The following is a 16,526-nucleotide window of genomic DNA, read 5'->3' as shown; positions in this document are numbered from 1 at the left end:
GCCTTGCTGCTTTTGCGGCGCTACCAAAGGGTGGTTGTTCGTTGTTAATGATATCACCTTGCCAAGATATTGTGCGAGCTTTTTTGGCGTGAGGCGCAAGCGTAATGGCATTGTGATCCCCGAAGATTAGTTAAAATATGATAAAACGGCTCATTTGGAGCTCTTGATTCCATTGCTCCACGACTTTAACATAGTAGTCACGCCGTCCTATCTATTTAGAGTAGAACTTCATATAGCAATGATGCCATCCTACCTATTTAGAGTAGGGCGTACTACCCATTTAGTTTAGGCAGTTTTGCCCGTCCTACCTATTTAGAGTAGAACTTCATATAGCAACAATGCCATCCTACCTATTTAGAGTAGGGCGTACTACCCATTTAGTGTATGCCGTTTTGCCCTCAATAGTTAGAACTATACCCGATGGGGATCCAAAACTAATTCGTTATGCAGTTTAACCTCTTTTGTTTATTTAAACAGAACTGAAAGAAATCCTTTAATTTGTTCTTGTTACAAGCAGATAAAGCCGAGAATGAGGACGTTCATAATGGAAAAGCACCATAGACCAGGATATTCCTGGGAAATAAGGCTTGAAAAGAAAAGGCAAATTCAAGCACAAAACATTCACTTGTAAACAGTCGTATAATGGCGAAACCTTGACGCCAACTCAAACAATGCACTAGTCGCGGCTGTATTGTATTAAGAAATCGGGCACGAAGTAGAAAAGGAACCCAATTTTTTTCAATCCAAATACAGCCTGTAAGAGTTCCTTTTCTTTTTCTTGATCCAAATACGAACCACATAAACAAGTTTGGAATAAGAAGCAGCATTAAAAAGATCTTAAACATGCTCTCATTTATTTTCTTCTCATTTTTCAATCCAAATACAGCCTGTAAGAGTTCCTTTTCTTTTTCTTGATCCAAATACGAACCACATAAACAAGTTTGGAATAAGAAGCAGCATTAAAAAGATCTTAAACATGCTCTCATTTATTTTCTTCTCATTCTCCTATAACAACAATAACAAAACATAACCCATCTAGTCCCCAATCATTGAGGGTATGGGCGGAGGATGATTAGAAATAGAGCTAACCTTTGGCAATATATGCACAAAGTAATTGCTAACAGAATACCACTAAAACAGTGGCCCCCCTAAACCTCCAAGAACCGAGGAGCTACAAGGACATTTTGTAGTAAAACCATGCCCCCAAATCAAAAACCAAATGGTATCAGAGAGGGAGGCCAAATTCTCCTACTCCTACCAAATTCGAGAAAAAACTAACAAGTTCACAGCTAACTCCATGTCCTTTTGATTACCCAAAAAAAGAAAAGAAAAAAGGAGACAAATTTCATACCCTCTAGCTTGCCAACAACTTGTGACGAATCAAATGTAGGGATACGGTCTCTAACAGGTTTCGCACAATATCAATGCGACATTATTACATCGGTTTTCAACACTAGGTGTAATGTTATTTATGCTGTAATATGGGAGTAGTGAATTATATTCTATCGAGCATCCTTGGATAAAAGGTTGTTGGTCTCGATCTTCCGAGCATTGCAGAGCTCGTCAACAGAGTCACCTCTTTCAAAAACAGCTGCAGCCCCCATTCCAGTACCTGCAGATAATTAGAAAACAAAATATCATCGTATGCCCAGCCAATGAAAACAAAGTATCATCGTATGCTCAGCCAATGTAAATGAGAGAGAGAGAGAGAGAGAGAGAGAGAGAGAGAGAGAGAGAGAGAGTACCTATGCACATGGATATAACACCGAAGCGGCAATCTTTGCCACGACGCTTCATTTCATGCAATAGTGTGGCTACACATCGTGCACCTATAACATGCAGAAGGCATCTCGTCATTCCCGAATCCCCATAAACAAGCTCAAATATTTTCGGATTCTAGTCTATCAAAATCCTTGATGACAAGATTCATATTATGAATATTTAAGAAGCCAAACATGAACGGTTATGAGCCGGGTTCAGACGAGTCCTCAAGAAGGATGTGGTAAGCACATACGTAAACGAAACATGCACATGAGAACAAATGAAAAGTAGAAACATCTAGAAGCACCGCATGGTATTCTTTTTGGTGCAAGCCGAGTCCTCAAGAAGGACGAGGTAAGCACATACGTAAACGGAACATGCACATAAGAACAAATGAAAAGTAGAAACATCTAGAAGCACCGCATAGTATTCTTTTTGGTGCAAGCCCATTTATGGAGGCCTCTTTGACGGGATAAAGGAGTGAGTATTGAGGAAAGCTAAAATGCATGTAGCACATACCTGTTGCACCCAAAGGATGCCCAATGGCCATTGCACCTCCATTAACATTGATCTTTTCTGGATCAAGATCCAGCTTCTTGCGGCAATATACAAATTGCGATGCAAATGCCTGTGGAAAAAGCGTTACAATTGGAACAGTAGCAGATATCAAGTTCAAAAACTGTAAATGCTTGAGAGAGAGAGAGAGAGAGAGAGAGAGAGAGAGAGAGAGAGAGAGAGAGAGAAATTTCTTTACATAATAAAAAAATCACCTCATTTATCTCGAAAAGATCAATATCATCAAGTTCAAGACCGGCAGCCTTGACTGCAGCTGGAATTGCAGCTGCGGGGCCAACACCCATGATGGCAGGATCTACACCAACAGCAGCAAAAGTCCTACATAGAGCTCACCAAATAAAATTTCTCAATAGCCCCAGTACCTCGACTTTCTTTTCTTCTATCGAAGAGGTCAGCTAGGAAACACATGGCAGGTGTACACACGTAGCATTGGAGGGTTGATTTGACCCGGAAGAAGCTATTGTAGGATTGGCACTGAATGAGGCATTCAGTGTAGTAAAACATCTAACGGGGTCTTAATGGTAATATAACTCTGAGAAACAACAGAATAACTAAAACTGTAAGATGATGCGCCTCAAAGAAGATTCATAAAACTTAGCTCCAGCACAGTTGCCAATCTCAGGCCTTAATCAATAATCAGCTACGAGGAGCTACCATGAAGGAAATAACTGGTACATGAAGAGAATACTTGTTTCTAGTACGTCAAGCAAATCCATCGAGGATATCATGAAAAGGTAAGATATGTTCCTTGCAGGTACCATGCAGAGGGTGCAACATGTGATTTTCTGCCAAGAACAAACGAGAGGAAGGAACAGAAGAATGGCAAACATTGATTCCACTAGGGAGCATGAAAACATGAAGAATGGCAAACATTAACTGATCATGTGGAGTGCCTCAAGCATCATTCCGTTACCTAATCAAGTTTAGAGCACTAGCGATTATATTGACAGCAAGAAAGATAGCATCACCCATCGATATCAATGAAACATATCTCCTAATTAATATCTTATCAATGGCAACAAAGTTTTTCCAAGACATGAACCCTTCATCTAAATTTTGACTTGTTATGAGAGTCGAAAGATTTGAATATGAGGAATAACTATAACTATGTACGTGGGAACAAGAGTGATTCAGCCCAATGTGCAAAGCTGAACCATCTTATTCTCGATGTAATCCAAGCAGCATAATCTAAGTTTACACACCTGAATACACCAAGAATTGGTAATCCTTTCTGCGTTGCAACACTTCTCTTCATCAGGAGGACGGCTGCAGCACCATCACTCACTTGACTAGAGTTCCCTATCGTATAGCCACCAGAAGAAATAAAATCACAATACCAGAATTCTAAATAAACCTCAAAGGCTCAAACATGTTGTGCTTTCATTTACCAGCAGTGGTTGTCCCATCTTTCTTAAATACGGGCTTCAGTTTTCCCAGATCTGATAGTGACGCGTTTGGCCGAATTCCATCATCAACTGAAATCGTAACGGGCTTCTCATCTCCAGTTTTTGGATCAACAATCTGTTGGCACAGAATATATTACATCAATGCACAAGATCATAGCATCCACACACAAACTTGGTAACACTAAGCAAGCAGCAAAATTCCATATCACAACTCATTGAGACAGCAATTAAAAAAAAATTTACCTTGGTGGCCACAGGGATTATTTCCTCTTTAAATTTACCAGAAGCAGTCGCAGCAGCAGCCTTTCTATGTGACTCAACCTAACAATGTAGAATAAGGAGATCAATAACTTGCAAACATCAAAAAATCAACATACTAATGAATCATATCAACTCACTGCAGCCTGGTCTTGCTCCTGCCTTGTTACGCTAAAGCGATGAGCAACATTTTCTGAAGTAACACCCATAGGGAGTAGGCAATCTTGGGCTTGTGCCATGGTCTTTACCTGATATAAATAGAAAGAGTTGGTCAACAAAAAGCAATCCTGTAAGGCTGTGTCTGGATCAAGAATTCATCTAGGGGTCAAATGTAGCTTGCGCTAAGCAGAATAGAGGAATCTATTATGGGAAAAGAAAGCTGAGGGAAGGAGGAATCCCTTACCTCAACAAATCTTTGGTCCAAGCACAGCCAAGTGGACATAAAATGAACCAAAGAAAAAAATAACCTTTTGCTCACTTCATTGTTTCTTATTTCCTTTAATTTTCCTTCTTATCCATAAATTCCTCTTACATATCCATAATCCAAACACAACGTCAAAGAAATTATCTCCTCCAGAGAGCTCATCAAAATCCAAAATCACAACATGGAGAGAAAAATTACAAAACATACCCTTGGATTGACTGATCCTTCCCATGCCATTGGGTTTGCGGTCATGGATTCCAACCCAGCGCCAATTCCTATTCAGAAGATACAAACAGTATAAAGAATGAACACAAACAGACCATGCATCAAAATTCCAGACTCAGGGGGCTTCCTTCAAAAATAGATGACCCTTACCAATATCATAGAATCCAGCTTTAATTGATGCAGCTACATCAGCAACTGCCTGGAGACCAGAAGAACACTGCCTATTCACGGTTCTTACCGGCACAGTTTCTGAGCACATGAGATAAAAACATGTCAGCAAATGCTAGGGAATCAAATCAAAAATCCCAAAAAAAAAGGAAGAAAGAGAAATATACCAGGGAAACCAGCATAGAATGCAGCCATTCTGCATTCGCTTGCCCTTTGAGAGCCCGGTGCCAATACAGTGCCCACGACAATGTCCCCAACTTCACTCGGATTCACATTTGTTTTCTCTATCACTGCCTGTATCAAATAGTCATCATAGAAAAGTGTATTCTCAATCTCATCAAGCCTCGTTTTAGATGTTAAGGAAAACTAAATCAACATAGTAGATGACAATAATGATAACTGACCTTGAGAACAGGCGCGAGTAAATCATCAGGAAATGTATCCTTGAAACCACCCCTCTTTGATTTGCAAAGTGCTGTCCGATAGGCACTGTGTGTAGCATCAAAAGCACACAATGTGCAAGGTGAGACACAAAATTCATTACTTTACCAGAGTCCAAAAGAATATATAACTTTGTAAAAATACCATCAGAGTTACTTACGCCACTATGACTACATCGTCCCCATAAACAGAACTCCTATGGTATGCCGCACTATCCCCAGCAGCACAGACAGATGCCTGGAGTGAAGAATATAAACAAATTTAGTGAAGACAAGAGCCAAGAGTAAAGCCAAGACATTTACACAACACAAGCTTCGATGGAGGTCTATTCATCATCTGCTCACCACCAGAGGATACAATCAAGCTGTAGTATTATGTTAGCAACTCAAAATTCGACCTCATATGTCAAATTTAAACCCTATATAAAGCTTGGATACTGGGTAACAACAAAAGAATGTGGACAAATAAAGTGGAACAATTAATGATACTCCCAAGTGATCAAACTGAGGTCATCACCTCCCTATTCAGACATGCGTCAAACCCCATTTGTCTCACTACAATCTAATACGGTCAAACGTTTCACAGAAGGTACACGTTAAATATAACAACCCACCCAACCTTTATCATTGACTCATATTCTCTAGACCTGTTTGTTTCATTAAATATAACATCTTCAGGGCCTCCGAAAAATCTTATATTGCTCACTAAAGCTCCAGCGATCTCCAATATAAATGAAACCTCATATGTAAATAAATCAGTTTACTCAAACTGAAGCACTATTATTACCACAATATCATATGACTAGCCAAATAGGCCCTAAGGGTACAGTTCTTATATATATCTAACACTAGCTCTATGGAGGGATCACCTTCCGTCTCATTTTTCTATGCCAAATTGCCCAACAGAAAACTTTCCTCGACTGCATCAATTACACTACGTACTTATAACTTCAGTTTTCAAGTTGTCATTACAAGATTTTCACATCCTCTTGTGCGTAAGCACAAATTTTAAAAATTTTGCGGAACACGTATAAATTTTAAAAATGGCGGAACACGTATGCTAGTTAATTACTGGCCTAAGCCCTGAGTGAGGGATGAGACATACTTCCAATTAGGAGGCTCCAATATTTACAGGTAAAAACAAATCCATAGATATTCACATAAAAATGAACCAGATCCAAACACAAAGTGGAAAGTGACATAGAATAATAATTCCACATTTATGCGAGCACTCAGAGCCAACCCAATCCGAGGACGGACACATGATTTTAATATTAGGTGGGCGAACAATAAAATCTTCTTTCCGATGATAGCATGATATATTTCTGTCTATACGTATTACCAAAACAATTTTTAAGAACAATCATCGGTATTTTCCATTGACCAAAACAATTACAAAAATACAGTTACAAACAATCGTAGATTCGTATAATCTTGTGCCTCAATATTTTCAGGAGCCAAATACGCAACCTAAGATGAACGGGTATTGAATTGTCCAAAAAATCTCGGATGGGCGCGGGCCAACTTAAATAACTTTTCCATCTTCGAGAAAAAAAAAAACTGCTATAATTCCAACGAAGTTTCGAAACTTGGATAGGACGATCGCCCGGGCTCATCCGCCCGTGGGTCTGTCCTCGATCAGATCGAGGTGAATCAAAGTCTTAAAAAAACAAAATTGAACTTACGTTGAGAGATGATTGGATGTTCTCCAGTGAGGAAGAAGTGGAGGAAGGACGAAGGTGTTGAAGAACGACTCTCTGCCTCTCGATTGCTCTCTCCATATCTCTACAAATCTCTCTCTCTCTCTCTCTCTCTCTCTAACTGATTGTTTGACGAGGAAGAGAGATGTAGATAGATATAGCTATGTATATATATAGGTGCGTGCGTTGGGAAGTGTGACGAGAAAAGTTTTATCGGGAAGGGGGAATGGAGATCAGGATAACACGAAGAAGACGTGACAACAAGGCGGTGCGTGTCTGTCTGGTCTGATTTTCTATTTGGGGAATCAAAACGAGGAAGGCGAAGACCTGATTGCCCACTCTCGTTTTTAGCGCGTTTCCATCACTTGCTAATTGGGATGCTGCCAACTGCCAAGCATCTTCCTACAAAGCGGTGTCGAGCACTCGATCCGGCCGTCCATCTTGGAACGGATGACTCGGATTGAATTTGAGAACATACAAATATTAACCGTCTATTGCTCGGTTGCGATCTGAACCGTCAATTGCCGAAATGAACGATTGAATCGACTGCTCTGCGTTCGCTTTTGCGGGGTGCTTGGCAGCATCCCCGTTCCGTCAATGACCACAATTGTTGGTTATTTTTCTCGATAAAAATGCATTTTTTCAAGTTTTCGTTTTGTGGATCGAATAATTTTTTTGGGACGGGGAGAGTGTACATTTGCTAATTACAGCATGTTGATTGAATTTTTTTTTTTTTTGCCAACATGTTGATTGATTTAAATGATTGAATTAGTTGATTAAACACTTATTCAAATTAGTGGGTCTAATCTAGTTAATTGTATGGATTCTTACTAAAAAATCACTTTCTGTCAACTATTTTCATTTTTAGTCAAATTAATCAGCTCGCTTTTGTTAATTGTATAAATCGGACATCGATCCAAACAAACCTATAGTGAAAATAAAAAGTAATACTAATGGTTGGACGATGAAAAAAAATTCGGAATAAGGACATAGATGTATCCAGAGTCGTCCCATGTATGTGATATGATGAACTTACTCGAGAACTCACTTTTCCTGGACGATCGTGAATGTCTGTTTTAATACAGCTAAAAAAAGAAAAAAAGAAATGGAGATTGTCAAAAAAATTTGAATGATTATTTTTTTGGAGACTCATAATAAGATGACTCTTGCTTATGTTACTCATTGTTATAATTTACAAATCATTCTCAGGATGAAAACTTATAGGACTTCTCTTAAGACTCCCATTAGTGACAAACATCACAATTGAATTCTATGAACAATGCCTGGACAATGGATGAGCAGATAAATACACTGAGAGGAGGTCAAAAAACATGGTGAATTTCCCTCATACATGCACATATCAACCCTGCAAGAATTGCCGCTATGGACTCTAATTTACAAAGTTCAACCGCAAAAAAGACGATAAGTTGCGTAGTTTTTTCTTCCTTTTTTCTCCTATCGACTTATGGGGGGGTTGGATAATCTCATCTCTTTGCCTGATTATATCGCTTTGGTTGGACTGCGATGGACATAACTCGAAGCCTGTCGGCTATCTCGGTGAACGATGGCCTGGCTGCGGGATCAGGCGACCAGCAATCTTTCATCAACGTTCTCCACTCGGCATTGCAACGATCGGGCACGGGAGGCCTCAATGTGTTGCTCACGATTCCACCTGTTCAGTTTCAAAATTGATGACAGGGTTACTCATAAAACAGAAACAGCGAGTAGAGAACGCTGATGCACGCAAGAAAGTTTGAATTGTCTTACACAGTCCTTATATCAAGGTTGTAAAGGTAAAACATTGTGAAAGCTGACTTTTTATTCTATTATGTAGCCCAAATCACATGAAATTGAAATGTTTTCACGTGAAAATCAACTTGGAAACCAAATCTGTTTACATTTCAGGAACGCACAATTTGAACAATGTAAATAATCGCTACAATGTTTTGTCACAACTGTCCCGAAGCCATATGTAAATAACATAAGAATGCCAGATGCAAAGAATATCTTCAACATTGTACTCTTGTAGACATAAGATAATTCGAAAGCAAGTGGATTAACTAGTTTCTACCAGGCTATGAAGCACGAATACTTCCATATGGGAGTATAACAATGCCAGACATAGATTGTTTTCACTGTACTACTTTTACTTGTGAACATAGCTACTTCGAAAGCAAGTGAAGAAATTTCCCACCACCTAAGTTTTGAGAGAGGCTAACAAAAACCATTTAGAAGTTGAGACCAAAGATTATCACAGAAGTTACATTGTGATGGAATCCCTCTCTCACGCACGAAATAGTCCCAAGATGATTTGCAACAAAAGTCCTCACAGTGAGAACTGAGGCATTCTGCATTGCAGTTGGCCCAACAAACATCCATAACAGCAGGTATTACAATATATAGTCGCATATCAACGTAATTGACCACTACTCAATGTTCCAAATTTTTGCTAGCAACCATTTGAGAATTCATACCAGATCTCATCAAGATGGGATTCAGAATCACAGATCAGTCAAAAGGGTTATTGGCTACGTTGAAAACAAAAAAAATTGCCATCTTAAATCCTACTCCTGACCCTACAATATTTGTTCCATTTTTTATTCAACCTTGGAAAATCATACCTATGATAGCACCACAATGCATGTTTGCGTAGGGCTCCTCCCCAGTCAAGATCTCCCACATTGTGATGCCAAATGAGAACACATCAACCTGTCAAAACAAGTGGCAAAGCGAATAGGGAAAAGAAAAAGATGCCATTATTCAATGTTTTAGACGACATGAATGCAATTATGATTATAACCTTCTCAGAAACCCGACTGCTGCTGCCATTAAGTAGCTCTGGTGCCATCCATGGAAGTGTTCCCCGTACACCACCAGAAACAAGCGTATTGCGTTTAATTCTCGATAATCCAAAATCTCCCACCTGAAATGCTAGTTCTAGTAGTCATGCTTACTTAAAAGGGGGATTTACAAAAAAAATTGTGAAGATGAGGACAACTTTTGGGAAGTGGATGTGAACTTGAACTTCCTCTACTTAAAAGCTTTGATGAACTTTCATTCCATAAATGAAAACTTGTCTGTTAAAATGTAACATGGGAAGTTTGAAACAAATTTGGAAGATAAGTACCTTGCATACTGGTCGATGCGGATCTCCCAAATTCACAAGCAAATTGTCACATTTCAAGTCAAAATGAACAATATTTTTCAGATGCAAGTACTCCATGCCAAAAGCTGCATCCATTGCAATTATAAGCTTTTTACGCCAATCAAGCGCTTTTCTGAAAAAATTCAAAACTTCCATTAAACTATTTTCGTGCTAAGAGGATATAGAAAGAAAATTCGAATCACAAACCAACTCACCGATCCTTCTTTAAGAGGACATGTCGTAGTGATCCATTGGCCATGAATTCAGTTAAAGTTGCCAATGTACCCCCTGGCCCGTCTGGAACAACCCCATAGAATGCCACTACATTCGGATGGTGAAGCTTTGACAGGATTTGAGCCTCTCTCCAGAAGTCTTTTATCTGTGACAAGAAGTGAGATTGTATATTGGAGTTGCAAACACCTTACATTTATTTTGGTTTTATCCTATAATGGTGAATTGCCTTTATCATGTCATCGTTATTGTCTTTCCCTTTCTTCACAACTGGACACTGTACTTCACTAAAAGTACAAATAATGGATAAAAAAGCAGTTTTTGGTTACGCAAATAGATTTGCTAAGTCATTTCTGTAGTTTAAGTCGGGACTCACCAACCGCTCTTGTTCAGATGATTTTCCAGCAAAACAGCTCTTTTTGATTCTTTTGATCGCAACATCTGTTCCCCTCCACTTTCCGTGATAAACTGTTCCAAACGTACCAGATCCTAACTCTCGTAGCTCTTCAAGATCATCATTCCTTATGATCTGCACATTGTCTGAGATATTCAGTCGTACAATCATAACACAATAAGATTCTTCTTTTACCTTCACATTATCTTCACTTCGTGGGAAAAAACGAGAGTGAATAATGGCAAACGAAAATAAGGTAACAACAGTGCTTTTTTCTAGCTCATCAGTAACTATAAAGAAAAAAGAGAACCAAATTAAAAAAATAATAATAGACAACAATCAGCAACCTAGGTGTTGAAAATGAAGCCTAGTAGTCAAAGTTTAATTTCTGAACCTGCAAACCATAGAGGCCGGCTTCCATTTCAGCTATTGCAGCATCACTGAACGATTCGTCTTTATCACTGGCACCACCTTTTACATCCTACAAAAATATATGGCAGTAAATCTTCCGACAAAAACAGAATCACAATGCTATAGTCCGAAAAACAATAAGAAAAGAAGGAAATTCTACAAAGTCATAACTATATTAGGACCCATCAAAGTAAGGAGGCTTAACAGCTTAGCACAGTAGCTATAGTTTTAGCATTTATCGAGAAAAAAAAGGTACAAAGAATACCTCGTAGTCGGATTCTGGAGCGAAACTCTCAGTATCTGTTTCTCTGGGTGATGAATTCTCGTCGCTGGGATCATCATCTACATGAGGCACAATTGTTGAAGATGAAGGGACATCAGGAGGTAAAACGCCAGTTACATCTTCAACAATGACAGCTGATTCAGATACCTCAAAAAGGTTATCTGAGTTCTCTCCAATCCTTGAGGCCACAAAAGATTGCCCTCGTAATCCTACCATTTCTTCATAGCTTCCATTAAGATATTTCCCAGGGTCCTCCTCAAGGCCAAGACAGTCATTCTCCCACGAAAAACCTCTCAGATTTAAAGGGCTACCAAGAATAGGCTCTTCTCCAGGAGATGCATCAGAAACTGTTTCGCTGCTTATCGTCTCACTAGCCTTTTGGCTCTTGACAAGGAACTCAGGTGCAGATGGGTTTAAGTGGTATTCATTAACAAGCTCTCTCATACTGTTAGTGAAATCTTCCAGTGCAGTGGCTTTGGAATCAGAACTTCTTCCCTCAGGGACATACTCTTGTGGATGAATTGAGTTCGTGGGCGAATTATTCATTTGATGTTCCATAGCATTGCGATTCTGCATTGGATTTCCATTTCCACCATAATGTTTCCCATCCCCACCTGAAGGATCGCCTTTCTTTCCCATACTATTCATCGTGTCTTGCTCCCATTCAGTAAATTCCCTGCTGTGGTCCCCTGACTTGCAAATGGGCATACTTGTATTTTCAACTGATTTCTCAGCAATCATCTCTTGCTGTTGCCATTCTTGTGACAAACTTGACATTGCCAAGGAAGGAGATTTTTCCATTTCGAAATTCTGGCCATACCATGGGAGGTCTACGTTTTTCTCCACATCATAGTTGGAATTCCCTTCCCGTAGTAATTGTGGATCAGAGAGAGAATGAGGCATTCTATTATAAGTCCGAATTGGAACATCAGATTCAGGAAACAGCCGCATTGTATCATCAGGAGAAGAGATGAACTTTTCACCCTGCAATCCCCTATCATTAGGCCTACCAAAGTCTGTATCACTTTGACCATATAGTGGAGAAGAAACAACACAATCTTTGCAAGGATTACGATTAAGAAACCGCATGTCACGAGTCTTGTTGGGTTCTACCAAATGTTTGTTATGAGCATTTTGGTAATTCAACACTTGCAGAGTTACTTGAGGTTGATTATAGAAATGCCCATCACCGAATGCACGATCCTCGTACATCTGCATATGGGTATTCTTAGGATCCCTAGAGTGAATTGGCATGGGAGATAAAGGAGGAGACTGACTGAATGATTTGGTTGTGGTAAAAAATTGAGTGGCAGGGTTTGAAAGCATGAGTCTCAAGTTTGGGGAGCCGCTTCCTTCCCTAATCTCCAAAGGTTGAACGGAAGTAGGGGAGTCCCTTTGAAAAGTTGGACTATAGTCCTTGGAACCCCAATGACTTGCTTGACTTGACAAACTATGCCCACTAGAGCTCCTTTTGGGACTCGGATCAAGCATTCCATTAACCGCAACAACATATTGATAATCAACATCATTTTGTTGCACGCTCCTTGACTCTAAGGAAACTGGGCTTTCGGCTTCACTAGAAGATGAAACGAGAAATATTCGTAACCTTTGAGAGCTTCTTTCCAAATCATGATACTCCTCTATCATGTGATGAAGGTCCTCATCCGATGATACGGATATAAGCGCATCAAGATCCTCACCTGGAAGCTGGTACTTAATCGTATGGGCTTGATTGCAAATTACAGAAGTTTTTTTCACTAGTTCTCTATAGGTAAGGTTTTTCCTTATGGATATGATACGTGTCTCTCCTCCAACATATCTAAGTTTCCCATCATTTGGCCTTGGTAAAATTCTCCCTCCAAAGCTACAGAGGAATTTCATTTTTCCAGATAAAGAACCATCCGAAACTCCAGAACCAAGTGGGTGATAGGACTGAGGCGAGTCTGATGTATAAAAGGGAGACCCCAGTGGCCCGGTAGCCGCTCGATCACAACTAACTTCATTAAAAAAATTACCCGCTTGCTGGTCATTGGCTATGTAATTCCTGTGGTATCTGCTTACCATACCAGCATAAGCCTTTTGCTCTACTTCTGCTGAAACATCCACAGAATCTCTTCTTCTTATCCCAAGAAGACCAGTAAGATCCTCATAGACAAGTTGATTGTTCTGATCATAGTTAAACCCTACTCTCCTCGCCTGCCGCTGTTCCGTCTCATTAATGAGGGGTACTCTTCGCGGTGAAATGCGATCTCTGAGAAACTCTGGCGAAAATTCCTCCCCAGTCTGTATACATATGTTGTGTACGTCTTTGCCTTTGTAAAATTCATCGATTGGCACAACCTTGGCCGAATCATTATTGAACTGTCGGCCTGAATTACCCTGAACTTCACTTGTCATGATGTCAATCCACCAAGAACCTTTTGTCTGGCCTTATGAGCCTTTTTTGTGGGTGACCATAAAATCTGACAATAGGTGTGCAATTGCTTCTCCAAATATAAACAAAGAATAAGTGGAACAAAGGTCATACTATATCCAAATTCAACACAATATTTCCGTAATTGGCTTCTTCAATTGCATATACAAGAAATGGCCACTCTCACAAACAACTGAGAAAAAACTGTCACAAGAACGCCCAAGGGGTTTGATAATGTACAATTTCTGCCTACAATCTACCAGTCTTCAAATACCATTTGAAAACCCAACACATTTATACACAGAAACAAGGATTTCCTTTTCAATTTTCATTTTTCACCCCATTATAATTTAGACAAAATATATAGCTGATTGAAATCCCACATCAATATAATCACCTCAAATACACCTATCAGACAGATTTGTGGTGGCATTCCATCTAGAGACTCACAAATTCAGCTGTGCAGAAAAATTAGGATCATTAATGAACCAATGGATTCAAGCATAAGATAACCAAATCAACCAATAAATGTTCATGGTGAAAATTATTGAAAAAAATGGAGATTGGTGAGAAATAGAAATGGGTATTAAAAATGAATTAAACTTGAGACGTTTTACGAGAATATCAAGAATATCCAGACAGATGGGATATGGAATGCAGAATATAGAGAAGAAACAGTCCAAAAGGGTACCTCTTTGTGCACTTAGATTTTGTCCATTTTGTGTGGTTTGCAGCCCAGGAAGTTGCATTTCTGGAGCAAAAATCAGGCTTGCTCAAAAGAGAAAAATTGGTGTCTGAATTTGTGTTTTGTTTGTGAGGTGCAGGTTAATGGGGAGAGAGAGAGAGAGAGAGAGAGAGAGAGAGAGAGAGAGAGAGAGAGAGAGAGAGGGCCGTTGCATGAGAGTCGGGGGAGGGGTTGGAGAGTGACATCTTAGAATAAAGCGGCATCAACCCAGGAGGGGGTCTCCTAACTGTAACTAATTTCTCTCTCTTTCTCACACACACACGACCAAGTTATTTATGTTTGGGGTACAAACCACTCGAGCCGAACTTCGTAGTATTTAAGTTCGGATTGTTTCCTAAACGAGCCTAAAGCACGAGCTCGAAGTTCGGCTCGTTTATAAACGAGTCGAGCTTGGTTCATTTATTAACCGCGCATCTGTAAACAAGCCAAGTCCATAGAAACGAGCCGAGCTTTTGACTGTTGAGCTCTACCCGTTTACTAAAAGTTAGGTTTGAACTTGGCTAGATTACTATATGAGCCGAGCCTGAAGCTGGTCGCGTGCAGCTTGATTCATTTGCCGCCCTCAGTTAGATTGCGTTAAAAGAAAGGTAATTATGAATCACCCCTCGGGGTTAGCTTAAGTGATTTGCGCACCTTAGTTTCAAGGAAAAGATTAGGATTCGAGTTCATGGATGAGTGCTGAATTCCAGTTATAATCGAACTCACTAGCTAGTAATCCATTCATGCTATTTTATGGCAAAAATATGAAAGGAAAAAAATTTCTGATACTAAAACGAACCGCGCGGGTTTGGTTGAGTTTTTAATAACAATTTGATAATAACCGTCGATTACGCTTCGGTTCACAGATTTAGAACCCAAGAATCCACGAAAACTTAAACCCAATGGTTTTCGTAAATTCAGTGGTAAGCTGAACGAAACACACGAATCCAAGAAAACCTAAACCCAATGGTTTTCGTAAATTCAGTGGTAAGCTGAACGAGCAATGGTTTTCGTAAATTCAGTGGTAAGCTGAACGAAACACTCGCAGTGGCTGAGTTCAAATCCTGTCCAAGCAGTTACGGTGTGTAATATGAACTGACATACTTAGGTTCACCAATATTTACACTCTCGGTGTTTAATTGTAAAACGGTCTTGCTATTGTCAGTCCACCGGGCTAACGATAAATACACTAGAAGACGAGAAAATACGTATTTCTGTGTACTTTTTATACCATTTAATACACATTCATTCACTCACTATTGTCAGCCCATTGAGCTGATTTTAAAATTTTCCATTGTAAAATTATGTCAGACCGCACTCCTCGATTTCGCCCAGGCCCCTGAAAGCCTAAGGACAGCCCCGATCACAACTGTAGTGCTTCAAGTCTGCTTCGTATTGTGAAGAACCACTCTGGTTGCTCGGAAACTAAAGGGAAACAAAGATCATGCTGATCCCCCTCAAAGTACAAACATAGAGAGAGAGAGAGAGAGAGAGAGAGAGAGAGAGAAATCCTATTGGTACCCAAAAATTTCTGGAGAGGAGAGAGCAAAACAGAAAATCTGAAAAGAAACAAGCAACTAAGAGCTCGTTTGTTTGGGGGATTTAGAGGGTTGGGATTGGAGATGTAATACCGTGGCCTCAGAAATTCAATGTCTGGTGTCACAAATTGGAATAGGATAACGTATCCTGAAAGAGCCTATATCCCACTGCCGTACGCAATTAGAGATCCCTTGAGGCCTTGAGGGTGGAATTTCATATCCCTCTACCAAGTAGCACTGCGCGACTGTTTCGGCTATGGTCTATACAAAACTTGCAGTTCGCACGAGGACACAACTGAAAATGTTTGCAGCAATCCTAAGGAATAACACATCTCACACAAACCCAATGAATCTTTTATTCCTTCGTTTTATCTCTGGACAAACAAACGAGCCCTAAGAACAATACTGAAATCATGGTAATACGCACCA

General features: G+C 39.7%; 2 protein-coding genes across 4 annotated transcripts; both read right to left on the bottom strand.

Annotated features, from left to right (window-relative positions):
- Positions 1–1,282: 1,282 nt before the first annotated feature.
- On the bottom strand, positions 1,283–7,274 carry LOC131318021 (3-ketoacyl-CoA thiolase 2, peroxisomal). The gene is made up of 14 exons (XM_058347797.1): positions 6,944–7,274; positions 5,420–5,496; positions 5,223–5,307; positions 4,986–5,112; positions 4,801–4,899; positions 4,633–4,700; positions 4,142–4,249; positions 3,987–4,064; positions 3,726–3,858; positions 3,540–3,636; positions 2,532–2,655; positions 2,281–2,389; positions 1,746–1,829; positions 1,283–1,612 (listed from the first exon to the last, which is right to left on the bottom strand). The coding sequence occupies exons 1-14, from the start codon at positions 7,037–7,039 to the stop codon at positions 1,503–1,505; spliced, it is 1,395 nt and encodes a 464-aa protein (XP_058203780.1). The 5' UTR covers positions 7,040–7,274; the 3' UTR covers positions 1,283–1,502.
- An 817-nt stretch (positions 7,275–8,091) lies between these two features.
- LOC131318020 (uncharacterized) lies at positions 8,092–14,827 on the bottom strand. 3 transcript variants are annotated; one of them, XR_009197473.1, is made up of 10 exons: positions 14,527–14,827; positions 11,405–14,293; positions 11,123–11,209; positions 10,711–10,863; positions 10,319–10,482; positions 10,086–10,236; positions 9,759–9,881; positions 9,580–9,667; positions 8,215–8,630; positions 8,092–8,175 (listed from the first exon to the last, which is right to left on the bottom strand). XR_009197473.1 is itself a non-coding variant. In XM_058347796.1 (9 exons), exons 2-9 carry the CDS (start codon positions 13,817–13,819, stop codon positions 8,443–8,445), a joined length of 3,369 nt encoding a protein of 1,122 aa, XP_058203779.1. In that variant the 5' UTR covers positions 13,820–14,293; positions 14,527–14,827; the 3' UTR covers positions 8,092–8,442. The 3 variants fall into 3 exon arrangements, 1 of the variants encoding a protein (XP_058203779.1); XM_058347796.1 differs by having other exon boundaries at positions 8,092–8,630; XR_009197474.1 differs by lacking the exons at positions 8,092–8,175; positions 8,215–8,630; positions 9,580–9,667 and having other exon boundaries at positions 10,086–10,189.
- Positions 14,828–16,526: the final 1,699 nt, after the last annotated feature.

This window comes from Rhododendron vialii, chromosome 2a, assembly GCF_030253575.1.
Source record: "Rhododendron vialii isolate Sample 1 chromosome 2a, ASM3025357v1".
In the NCBI taxonomy this organism is placed as follows: domain Eukaryota; kingdom Viridiplantae; phylum Streptophyta; class Magnoliopsida; order Ericales; family Ericaceae; genus Rhododendron; species Rhododendron vialii.
This window is presented reverse-complemented; position numbering and strand designations above follow the sequence as displayed.